Source organism: Pelecanus crispus, chromosome 1 (genome assembly GCF_030463565.1).
Source record: "Pelecanus crispus isolate bPelCri1 chromosome 1, bPelCri1.pri, whole genome shotgun sequence".
NCBI lineage: Eukaryota > Metazoa > Chordata > Aves > Pelecaniformes > Pelecanidae > Pelecanus > Pelecanus crispus.
This window is the reverse complement of record NC_134643.1, coordinates 68,348,566-68,361,716: the sequence shown is the minus strand read 5'-3', so window position 1 is coordinate 68,361,716 and position 13,151 is coordinate 68,348,566. Positions and strand designations below refer to the sequence as shown.

At 44.2% G+C, this 13,151-nt stretch overlaps 1 protein-coding gene across 7 annotated transcripts in view; it reads left to right on the top strand.

Moving 5' to 3' along the window:
• The first annotated feature begins 237 nt into the window (after window positions 1-237).
• Window positions 238-13,151, top strand: part of BICD1 (BICD cargo adaptor 1) — a 202,878-nt gene continuing 189,964 nt past the window's right edge. For all 7 annotated transcript variants that reach the window (XM_075712268.1, XM_075712302.1, XM_075712288.1 and 4 more), the window contains exon 1: window positions 238-450. In XM_075712268.1, the coding sequence (XP_075568383.1) occupies window positions 238-450 (213 nt within the window). The remainder of the gene's footprint in view (window positions 451-13,151) is intronic.

Sequence of the window (13,151 nt, the reverse complement as noted above, 5' to 3'; positions counted from 1 at the left end):
GGCCTCGCCGCCTCCCGGGCGGCCGGGGGCGGGGGGGAGGCGCGGCTGCGGCGGGGCGGCCCGCCCCCCGCGCTCGGCGGCGGCGGCTGCTGCTGCTGCCGCAGGCGGCCCCGGCCCCCATCCCCATCCCCATCCCCATCCCCAGGCCGGCGGCGGCGGCGGCGCCGGTGCCGGTGCCGCCCCTCGGCCGCGCCCGCCCCCCGGCTGCCTCGGCGGCGCGGTAGTGCCGGCGGGGCTATGGCTGCGGAGGAGGTGCTGCAGGGCGCCGACCATTACAAGAGCGAGATCGAGCGGCTGACCCGGGAGCTCTCCGAGACGACCCACGAGAAGATCCAGGCGGCGGAGTATGGGCTGGTGGTGCTGGAGGAGAAGCTCACCCTCAAGCAGCAGTACGACGAGCTGGAGGCGGAGTATGACGGCCTCAAGCAGGAGCTGGAGCAGCTGAAGGAGGTGAGGCAGCCCGGGCTTTTGTCTCTCTGCCCGCCGCCCCGCCGGCTGCGGGGAGGTGCGGGAGCGCCCCACGCGTGGCCCTGCCCGGAGCCCCGGGCCAGCCCCCTGCAGGTGGGCGAGCAAAGATGTGCGGGCCCCGGAGTGGCTGCGGGGATTCGTGGGGTGGGGAGGAGGGGTTTGCCGGGGCCGGAGGGTCAGCCGGGACCGTAGGGCTTAGGGACGGCTTACGCAAGATTGCAACCCCCCTGCCCCGGGAAATGTCCCTGGAGCCGGGGCCGCGCTCCAGCCCCTGCCGCCGGGAGCCCCAACTTCTGGTGACAGGGATTTGCGGCGCTGGAGGGTGCCTCCAGGCATAGCCGCATCGTCCAAGGCTTTTTTAGGAAGAGGAAATTAACCAGCCCGTAGGATGTGAGCTGAGCAAACCTGGTATATAAGGACTCGGGATCTATGTAAACAGTTGTCTGCAGTGCGTGGGGAGAGAGACAATTCCTTGGCAAGTTATTTATAGACCTGCTCTGTTCTGCCAGTCAGGGAATCGCTGCCATGAAGGCGGGGGGCGGGGGGGAGGTAGCCGTACAATAGTCTTGAGGTCACCCCCCCCATCAGTGGAAATTAAACTTCTGCGTCATGCTGGAAGGATAAAATATTTGATCGGAGAGGTGGGTTTTGGTTTGTCTTTCAAATGTGTTTTTTGTGACATCCAAAGTATGAAGTAGGGGAGGGAGTGCTACACCTTACCTTTCAGCTTTGCCAAACATGACTCTGAAATATCATCACTCTTCCTGGGTTCATCATTAAGGGGAGTAACTCGAGATTGATACAGTGCACGTACACGGGAGCTACAGAAGGCATGTGTGTGCGCGCATACGCAGCACTCGTATCTCTACAGTTTATGGTATTTTTATGCTGGCTTAGAATGTAACTACTTACATCTTTTGAAAAGAGAAGATAAAGTATCAAACAGATATTCTGCCAAATTTAAAAGGTATCTTTTTGTTCTACAAAAATACATTGCTATATATAATGTGCAGAAGTATTCCATATTGAGGGGAGCCACTTAAACTTAGATTTTATATGAATATATTCTTTAGAGTACTAAATGATGCGCTTTTAGAAGTATTTTTAATAAAATTAAGGTTTCATTTTACTTGCAGGTAAATGAGTTATGCTACAGACTTGGTTCAGTGTCCAGAAGAGTTGAAAAACTTGTATTTTCAATAAAAAGAATAAAGCTGTTTTTCAGAAAAACCTCTTGATCTCCTTAAACTGGATCTCTGCCTCCCCACCCCCACTGAGCCTATGCAGTAGGCTCGGGACTTTGAAACCAGTAATCACAGGTTCTGGGATAGAGATACATGACTTGCACTGGCGTGAAGGCAGTGCTGTTTGAAATGACCTGGCAGTAACAGAGGAACAGAATTGAGGGAGAAAAGTGCAATGCAATTTCTAGGATGGGGAAAAAAAAAACCACCTGGTAGAGATAAGCAGAGCTGTAGCTAGCGGTTATCTCATCACAATAATCTATAAAAGATGACTGATCAGAAACCAGGATGACACATGGGTGCACATGGCCACAGGTAGAAGGGATAGTGCAAGGAACTGAATTGAAATTATTAAACTAGAGGGATTAGTCAACACGATTAACTGAAATCAAAGATAGGCACAAATTCTCTTCCTGTTTACCTCCTCTTGAAGTCAATGGGATTGCATGCTCTGCAGCCTAGAATGTCTCCCGTGGGGCTGTGCCTTCGTGCTGTGCCAACCACAGCATGGACACTGAGGATATCCATGAAGAGGATAAATCCTGTAGCTTGCCTGATGCCAAGCGAGAGTGGAGCCTCTCCAGTTTCCAGCTCAGGCCTGGGGCTCTCAATTCCAGAGCTCTCCATAGCTGCAGGTAGGGCATCTCCATCCCCTACCTAGGCTACAAGAGGTGTTTTTTTCTTGCTTCTAACCTTTACAGGAGAAACCACACTGATTCTTACTGTACATGAAGCCATGCAAAGGAGAATTTGCTCATATCCTTTCCTGTTGCTGTAATCTATTTTCTAAGCTTCTCTGTTATCACCTCCATTATGACTGTTCCCTGAGTGCAGATCAGACTCATAACTGTGAGGCATAAGCAAACGGTGCCTCTGACGACACTAGTGAGGCAGAATTCAGGTGATTTGGGCAAACCGTCTTATGGAGACTTGGGGGCATAGATTTTGGGGCTGTAGGGTTCTGTCTGAAAGCTCTCAAAGTGGCAGAAGAAGTCCAAAGACAGCTTTTTTTTTATTAAGGCTCCCTCCAAAATGTGTGGAGGAGGGTCTTTGTGTGTCATCTCCAGCAGGCCCTGCAGAGGATGGCCTGGACGACAGCCTGGGTGTGGTCTGCATGGTGGGACGCCAGAACGCCATGACTGGCTAACGGGAGCTAGGAAGACTCCCAGTATATCAGCGGGGATCTGTGCTTCTGCTCTTACCTCATTGCATCTGCAGCCTCTCTAAAGTCATATTGAGGTATAGAAATTAGGCCTCAGGTTTGCGCTGAACAAATAGGTTACCCATTCATGAGTGACAGTAGGTGCAAGAGTGTGGGCAGGCTTATGCTTAGGACTATTACCTCTCTTTCTGTGGGTCTCTGAACAGATTCAATTACTGGGGTTGAATTTTACTGAGGCAAGTCTTCATTTTTGAACTGTTTCATGATTGAATTCTTGTGTTCTGCTGTTAGAAGCTTCATTGAATTTATTGCTCAGCAAACTGAGCTGCCCATCTTTAACTACTCAATCATGGCTTAGCAGTCCAGGATGTGAAGTCTTCTCCCACCCTCCTTGGCAATTCAAAACTCCAGTGAGCATCAGCACGGCCTTTTACATATAGATTGCAATACAGAGGCTCAGCTATATGATAATTTCCATTGTTGGAGAGTGAGATGGGAAAGTAAGGCCATTATAGGATGTTGAAGTAAAAGCAAATTGCAGTACATCACATTAAATATTAATACTTGTATACAGGATATATGCTATCCACCATGCAATATGAATTGTTTTAGTAACCTCTGATGTTTCTTGTGCTGTATTCAGAGGTCTCTGCTTTAGCCTAAGGCTTTGACGTTTTGGGCCATGAGATTGATTTACACTATAAAAACTTTGAAGTTTTAATCAGTGACCTAATAAGGACTTCTTCCAAATTAGAGCAGTTATTACACAAGTAAGCTGTCCAGGAAAGACTCGAGACTTCTATCAGCTACCAGCCTTATGTTTTCAAAAATGAACTGAATGGCAGGAATGTGAAGAGGTATACTCTGTTGTGTTGACTTAACAACTTTCAGTGTTATGAGATGGAGTACTTGTGGTCTTGATGCTAGACAACATTGTAGTGTTAAACAAAACATTGTTATTATTTTTAAAGCTTTACTCATTTTCATAGGGTTTGGGTGGTTTTGTTTTTTCCCCAGTCTGTAAATGATGTTTCTATGCCTCTCTCAATTACATCTCAAAGTAGTGGAATTTTGGCCCTGTGGTAAAAACACTGTAGTTTTAGGGCCCCTGTTCAGAAAGTTACTTTAGCAGATGTGCCTCTTAACCTGCAGTTCATAAGAATGCAGGGAATAAGACTCATTGCTGTTAGTCATGAGATTGAAGGTAGCCTGTTTTCACTGTCTTGCTGAGGTGGGAGTTTAATGACCAGCATATTTTATGGAAGCCATCTTCCAGTGGTTTTAGTATTTGTGGTCTTACACGTTCACATTGCATTTGCTGTAAGGATAATGTTTGTTGTTAGTTTTAATTCTTTTAATGAAGTGTAAAATGGCTTCATATTGATCTTCTTGCCTGAGCTACCTGCTGTAGCTGTCCCTGCTTCAGCAGCAGGGCTGGATGAGGTGATCCCAAAAGGTCTCTTCCAACCTCAACCCTCCTGTGATTCTGTGATTAGCTAGTGTGCACTGGTGGCCTGTAATGTTTTGAAAGGGGGGAAACATCAGTCACCCGCAGTCGTGATAAAATAGGGATGGAAAGCAGCTTTGGTGTCCAACTCTGCAAGACATTTAGGCCTGGGAAATCGTAAGCAGAGATTTCTCTTTGGGAATCAGATCAAGAACATAGCGACTGAGTAGATCCTCAAGTCCCTCTCCTTGACTCCCTCTCTGTCTGACTAATTTAGGCAATATGTCACCTGACTTCTTGGCTTTTATGTATTTCATTCTATGGAGACAAACTCTTCCCCTGGATTACAGATAGAGCTGGCTATCTGATTTCCAGGTTGAAGATGCAGTTTGGTGTTTGCATTACTTTAAACCCAATCATCCTTGGTAAATTATTGGAAACCAGGCTATTGGTGAGCAGGCCTATCCTTGGCAGGTCAAAAATTCTTGTTTTCTTTACTTCACAGAGATGTTGTATCAACGATTATGAAGTGCTTAGTCAGTTTAGTAATGGGACTTCCACAAACAATTCTTGGTCTGTGACTGAAAAGGGATTTTGAGGAATAGAGCTGAAGCTCTCTCTGGCAGCTTCGTTTCTGCTCTGCTCTTCCCTGTACTGCTTTAATGCAGGTGACTCAAGCTCCGTCTCCCCTCTCTTCTGACACGGTGCTGCCCCTCCAACTCTGTTCTCCGAAGCCTCTCTCATGCCTGCTGCTGGAGTCACCTCTCTGCCTCTTCCGTTGTTGAAGTGTGCAGTTTCTGGGACCTATCTGGATCCAAAAAAGGCAGAAAAGGGGGAGACTCCCTATTCTAAATACAGCCCTGTTAAATGGGGAGTGCTGTACACGCCTGTCTGCATCACAGGATGCTTAGAAAAGTGTGAAGCAGCTCAAAAATCCCAATGAAATGTTCTGAATTCTCCCCAAAGATGAATGTGTCCCAAATACACAACTAGAAAGCTGTGAACTGATGCCATCTCAGTATATCTTTACACCTTCTTCCAGTGATAGCATCTGTGGGCCTGTGCTGGATGAGGCTGAATATTTTCAGCATCTCATCCTGATCTCAGCACTTTGTCCTTGGTGTCCACGTTTTGTCACTCAGAAAGGCTGTGCTGCCTAGCACCCAGCTCAGAAATGAGTACAGGGCAAGGGTGAGTGAGCTGGAGGGACTGAACTCAAGATGCTTTCTGCAGTGCTGTCTCCTCCAGAGCCCAGCCAACACTATCTGTGTCTCTAAGGTATACGCTGCTAATGGAAGAGTTTTTACCCAGTTCCCTTTCACAGCTGGCCGGGTTAGGAGAAGAGAGCAGAGCAGTACAGGAAACTGTTACATGCAGAAAGGAACATGTGGAAGGCAATATATAAACTTCAGTGATCAAGCGGTTATGAAGGGGCTTGCACAGCAGCTGGATCCAGAACAGCTCTAAGTGGCATCCATTACTCTGCACTTTCCTCATAAGCATAGGTCTGCAACAAAAAGTCTGAAGACGCTCCGAGCAGTTCATTTTGGGAGGTATGCTTACAAGGAATGCCTTAACAAAATCAAGCAGCAGCTTGCAAAGCTTTCATTCAGCTATTACAGGCTGGAGACTGACTGGCTGGGGAGCAGGTCTGCCGGAAAGGATCTGGGGATCCTAGAGGACAGTGAGCTGAGCGTGAGCCAGCAGCGTGCCCTGACATTGAAAAGGCTAACAGCATCCTGGACTGTTATTAGCAGTAGCATAGCTGGTAGGTTGAGAGAAGTGATTATCACTTTCAAACTGGCACTTGTTAGACCCTCATCTAGAAAACAGCATCCAGTTTTGGGCTCCCCTAATCCAAGAAAGACATGGATAAACCGGACTGAGTTCAGCAGAGGACCACCAAGATGGTCAAGAGCTGAAGCACTTGCCCTGTGCGGAGAGGCTGAGGGAGCTGGGCTCATTCACCCTGGGAAAGAAATGGCTGTGGGGACCCAGCAGCAGCCTGCCCATACCTAGAAGGAGGTTATTGGGAAGACAGAGCCAGGCTCTTCACAGCAGTGCACGGCAGGAGGACATGAGGCAACCGGCATAAATTGAAACTAGAGAAGTTCAGACTGGATTTAAGGAAGAATTGTTTCCCCATTAGGACCGGCACTGCCACAGGTTGCCTAGAGAGTTTGTGCATGTCCTTCCATGGGGGTTTTCAAGCCCCAACTGGATACAGCCCTAAGGAACCTGGTCTAAGCTCAGCTGACCCTGCTGTGAGCAGGAGGTTGGACTAGAGAAGAAAGGAGGTAGACAGCAAGGGACCTTGAACAATGCAAGGTCTCTGAGGGTGCCCACTGTGCCCAGTTAAATTCCAGTAGCAGCTTGCTGTGAGTTACCCAATACATAACAGCATGCTGCCTGGAAACAGTGACCATCAGCAGAGCCACAGCCTCACTGCTTGCTTGAATTTCATTTTATTTTGCTCGTCATTAAGCCTGCATTGACCTGGGATTACTAAGGGTGTAGTTTGATGTGCTCTTCTTTCAGCAATACAACCCCGCATCTCCCTTTGTCATTCCTGCCCCTGCTGTTCTGGCGCTCAGTTGTGCAACTGTTTATACTGTCACACCAGGGTAGAAAACTGACCTCAGTTAAAAATAACCGAGGAGGGGGTGTATGCTATCTGTAACCCAGACTGGTTACATCATCTGGTTCACAATACGTTCCCATAAATCGTTTTACCTGTATTGCCAAAAAGGTAGCATGAGAACAGAAATGAATGCTGAGGAAAGAGGGGAACGGGATGAACTGCTTAAACAGGTACCGATGTTAAAAAGAGATGCTCATCAAATTACAGCAGGATCGCTTCCTCTGAAAGGAAATGAATCCTGTGCATTAGCCTACAGAAAACATAAGCAGCTGAAATCATCTTAGGGGTAATTAGAGCTATTGTTGGAGCTTTGGCAGCATGCAAAGAAAAATGTAGATGAACCTTTTTGTTTTTCCCAGGGACCTGCATCGCCAGTTGCTCTCAGTAATGGCACTGTATCCTTATGTACCAGTACAGATAAATGTGTGATTTTTTTAGACTTCCTACAATACCCAACCCTTAGACAATGATAGTCAGCTTTAAACACTGGGGTCTCACATACTCCTGGAATAAATCTAAATAGAGTTCAATTTGTTTTCTCCCCACAGTTAAATCATTTTCTTACTTTCACTCTTTCATCTAAGAAATCCCTCTCTAATCTGAGGGGTTCTGATTAAGTCAGTCACCTGGGTAGAACTCCTCTAGATAACTGGGAGTTGCAGCTGGATTTTATATCATGGAAAAGTTAATTTTCTGAAGATTTTTCTAGAAAACTTCTGATTAGTACCAAATACAAAATAACTGATTGAAGTGTTAATGGGTGAGCCAGGCATTATTATTGTGAAGTTCTTCCTGTCTAAAGCTCGAGAATGTAAAATTAGGGCTCACTGAAGAGATTTTAATCTAAAGGTCCTCCTCTGTTCAGAATTAGGCCTTTTGTAATGGATTAAAAAAATTAATTTGCTACCATCTTTTCACCTTCCTTTAGGTGAAATACTTTTCCTTCCCTTCTGTATTGCATTGTAGATTTTCTTTCAGTCTGTAAGCACAACAGCAGTCAGATCGAACACCTGGCTTTATTGAAAGTACAACTAGGGGCAAAACAATGGTGGAGAAAACAAGATTTGGCATAAAACCGTAATTTGTGAACATTCATCATGGTGAAATGAGGAACATCCTCAGTCAGATATATAGAGTAAACTTGCACCTGGGCAACTTTTATGTACCTTATGCAATTGGTAGTTGGAGGAAAACACATGCAAGAGCATAGATTTTTCTGGCTGTATTGAGGTCTTCCAGAAAAAGAGCTTTCTTCTTTGAACAACCTCTCAGTTTTTCAAACAAGCTCCTCATTTTTAGCACCTCATTTTCTACCATGTTTTTGCACTGGTGTTTTGTTCAGCATATGGGCAATGGGAATAAAATCTGATTCACTGCTTGTTTCTGCATCCCTCATGGCTCTGCTGCGTTGTAGGGCTTTGCTGCACAGTTGCTTTTGCTATGGATTTCCCTTCCATATTTGTCTGATACCTGAGGGGGGTAATGTTTAATTCAATACAATTCTGTACTATACATTTTTTCTTTGGGGTGATTTTAATTTGTAATGGCAGAGACTGAAAAGCATGCATTCATTTCTGCTGAACTGTCTTACGTTTGTGGCGTGACTTTCATAGCCCTCTTCTTTCCTCATTTCCTTGTGAACTCAACAACACTTTGTTTCATGGGGGCAAAGAGAGGGTATATTCCTAATTTAAAGGACTTGATATGGCATGTACAGACATGAATGTGCCCTTTGTCCCCTTACCCACTTGCATCGCTAGCAGCAGATGATTATGAGGCGAAACCAGCAATTTTTCATACTGTACTATGAAAGCAGTCCATGAGTATGGACCAGCTACAGATAGAAGTAGTTAGGACTATTCAGAAGGTGAAAAATGCTTCTCAGCAAGGGCAGGTGCCTAAAGCTAAAGTAAGCAGGTAGAAATTAAGCAAAGTTGCAGATTAGTGTTTTAATTGGGGACTCTACTTCTCTGTGGAGGGTAGTATTAAAAAATAATTTCAGGGTCATAACATTTGTGTTTCTGAATTTCTTTCACTATCAAAGTTTAATTAACGTAATAGTTAAAAGGAAAAGCAGGCCACTGTCCTAAATCTATGGCTTTGGGACAGACCTATGAGAACTATTGACACGAAAAGGCTTTCACTAAGACTGAAATTGGTCTGCTCCCATTTTCTGCATCTCTCTTGTGGTTCCTCCCTCTCTGTCTGCAGCCTTCCATTTTCTGCCTCTCATTCTTCTATAGTGTTTATCTCCTGTCCATGATGGTTTACGTACTTTTTAAGCTTCTTTTTTTCAGTCTTTGCCCTACATGTTAATTAGTGTTGGTTTGCTGCTCTGTAAGACATGGAGCTGAATTTTTTATGTTAAAGACCATTTTTGTTATTATGTGAATGTAACAAATCTGGCCATTTCTGGCAGACTAGACTTTCCATACTATGCTCAGATATTGTAATGACATGGGGGAATCCTAGAAATACTTAGAAATGTTGTTTTAGCACAGGCCGAAAATGAAACAGCAGAGGACTTGTCAGCTCTGCTTTGTAGCAGCCTCTCCATTAAAATCATCCTTGGAAAAATCACTTTCAAGGCAGCTTTAAAATTGGGTTGGCTGCATGCGCGCATGGGAAGAAAACACCTTTTCAGAAGGCTTTGCAAAAATCAAACCTTTTTTTCTTTAATTATTGTTTGGTTTCTGGGCTTGTTTGTTTATTTGACCCCAGACAGGGAAAATGATGCCCAGTGAGGTTAGATAATGCACTCAGTCCATGTAATCAGCGCTGGGAGTGGGGCCCATTACCACAGCCATGCCGTATCCTATCCATCGCCCTCTCTCCCCTGAATCACACCTAATTTGCCTCTGTGCTGTACAGCTGTGTTAAACCCATCTATACAGCAAGTAGTTTCCCAGTGCTAGCAGTAATATATACAACACTGCACTTAACAAAGAAGGATAAAAGAAGTCCTCGGTTACCAGACTTAGTCACCTTTCCCTTCAATCAAACCCTTCTGGGGACATTTCAACTAAATTTCATAAACTTCGTCTTTCTTCCTGTTCTTTTTTTGTCTGTGTGTGTTTATGTTTAATTTTGTGATCGCTCAGAGCTCACAGATGCCACACAGTTAGCAGGAGCAGCGCCATGCATTCAGTATGCACCGGACAGCCTTTCCTTGGTTTCCCTAGTCGCTCTGTATGGATTTAAATGTCTGTATTGAAAACTAACTGTGAAGTGCTGTTTGTCATCACTGACTAATGGCTACATCCATGGAGGGAAGCTGGAAGTTGTTAACAGTTGGAGTTTTAACTTCTGTTTTGGATACTTAGAGGAGGAAAACCCGCTCCTAGTACTTGTAAAGCTCAGATAGGAAGATGGAAAAGGATCAGCAAGCCTCTAAGTATAAAGATAGGAATTGGGTCAGGCAAAGGGAACAGGTGGCTTGGTGAAATAATTCATTTGTAAAAGTTTGGCTGTTGGCCAAACATGAACACAGCATGATTTGGATTTAGTCTTGCTCAGGACTGGAGTCTTACCTACTCATATCCACAAGGCAAGATGCAGGATGCCAAACTGCACTGAATCCTGGCCCCGTATTTCCAGCAAGACAGAGCTCTCAGCCTTTTGGCATTTGAGTTTTAAGACAGCTAGAACATTTGGAATGGGGGTACAAGGGGAGTTCACAATTGGGTTAAACTGTCTGTGCAGGCATAGCCTCTGGTTCTCAATTTGATGGCTAATACAGGTTACTTAAGAACAATTGTCCAACTTGAATGTATGATTCCTCTTATTAAAAATGTGCTCTCAATAGCTTGTAGTTCATGTAGTTCATAGTATTAATAAATACAGGTTGGCATTTTTTTAGGTGGGTGGGAAAAGTTTTTCTCATACCCTGAATACCTCACAGAGTGTTTACAAAGCATTAAAAGGTTGCACTCTTCTGGGTAATTCCAGGTGTCTGCACAGCAATGGCAAACATGCAGAGCTCGCCTGAGTTTAGTTGAGGGGAACATTTACATTCAGTCCTTTTTTTAATTTGATAACTGCATGTGATTCCCACCTACAAACAGTTAGGAAGTTTTACTTAAGCATCTCATGTGAAGAATTCTCTCTCAATATATCCTATATTCAGGATTGCACGTCAGGGTCATTTATAGCGGGTATGACTTGAAGACCAGCATTGAAGTCCTGGCTACATGGGTAAGTCAAAGGTAAAATTGGGCAATGATTTAATTGTTGAGTCTGTGCCCACCACTTGCTGGCAAACAGCACTGTCATCAAGATGTAAGTGATGAAATGTGCTATAAACTGAGAATTCAGATTTATTCCCACCAAAGAAGGGAGAACTGGCATAACTATAATTATTGTGTCTCAAATGTGATCTTATTCTTGCAGCTTAATCAATTGTCATAACTCTGCTGAGCTTCAGTAACTGATCATGTGCGGGCACTTGGCTAGCCCCAAATGTGTAAGGGAAAGGTAAAAAAACCCCAAACAAACACAAAACCCAGCAGAAACCTGAAGGAAAGAGTTTTCAGCTGACATGTATCTTCCATCTGCAGTAAGCTAAAAATGTGCACTAGACCAATTACTAATCCATAAAATCTCAGTCATAAATCTGGGTCCTTGGTGACAAATTTTTAAGTAAAATAAAAGGATATGGTAACAAGGGCTCCTCTGTGAAGTAAAGTGTATGTTATATAACTATATGTAAGAGAAACAGTGGTTAGATGGAATATAATTGTCTGTGTATACCAATATGGGAGATGAAGGCATGTGACGTCTGTTAGGAGTGCATTACTTTGGGCATTAGGTAATTCCATTTCTTGGGTATTAGGTAAGTTTTTGTATTTTCTTCCATTTAAGGGCCGATGTTTGGCATCTGATAATAACAAAACTTTCACTTAAGATTCTGCAAGTTCAGCTGTGTAAATAGTAGCAAATCTGGAACAACGAGGTTGAGTGATAACATTTTTTTCTAAATGTGCTGAATTTGAAGTTACAATGATGCTATGTATTCTTAGATGCTTGCTACTCCTAAAATAAAATCCATATTAAAGTGATAGAACTGAATTATCAAATTTAGATACGTGGACATTTGGACTTGAGAAAACTGTATTTTAGTTACCATGGAAAACATTGGGTTTGCTTTATTAAGCAGGCTGAGCAACCTTTATTGAAACTTATATGAATTCTTTTTGCCCACATACTTTAAACTTACAGCTCCCACTTCTCTGGGTGACTACAGGTAGATTTTGGGATACAGATTTAGGCTCCTGGCTTTGAACATTTTTGCTGTAATCTAATTAACACCGCTTCATGATTTGTGATTTCAGGTATTTTCTGTCTTCTTGCTTGTGGAGAGATATTTATTCAAGAACAGGAAATGCAGTGATGCCTTGAGTATAGCTTTAGCACCTGGTGTTTGAAAAGTGCTTTACTCACTGTTCCTTGGGCTGAGGTTAGAGACATTGAGAGTCATGCCTATGTTTTATGGCTGTTGAATTTGCTTTTGTAGCAGATTAGACTGATGAGAAGACACTTAAATCTAAAAATGAGCATATAAGCCTTGTTTGGGTATAAACAACACTTTGCCTGGGTATAACAGGAAAAGTTGCAGTTAAAGACCATGCTGTGTACAGTTTTTATTCTGTGAAGATCTCTTATTTGCAAGATTCTTCTTGAAACATGGCCCCTGGTTTCTTTACCAGTAAGAACTTGAGTTAGGCACCCACAGCTGAAGCTGGGCTGGGTACCGACAGTTGCTGCTTTCTTGCTGTTACCCAAGGATCTGCTTGTTAATTATTCCACTCTAAAGAAATGGGTTTGGAAAAGGGGATCCTGAATTCTGCCCCAAAACCCTGTGGCAGAGACTCTTCTCCTGCCAGGTTCCTCAGCTCAGCTGTTCCCTTAGGAAAGCTCTCTGGTTAAGAGCGAGAAGCCTCTATTTCAAGTCTTTTATCACTTATTTTTTTAGCAGAAAGTAATCTACCACTTGAAAAGGAGTCCAAAATCTGAGAAGCAACATTTTTAGGAGCTTGCAGTCCAATGCTTTGTGCTGTCTGTGGAGAAAGGAATTGCAGCTTTGGAAGTGACGGCGTTATGAATAGTCAAGCACTTACCGGAGCACTGGCACAGGATGGATGCCGGGGAAAAGCCAGAGGCAGTGAGTCAGCACGACCTTGGCTGCTGCCA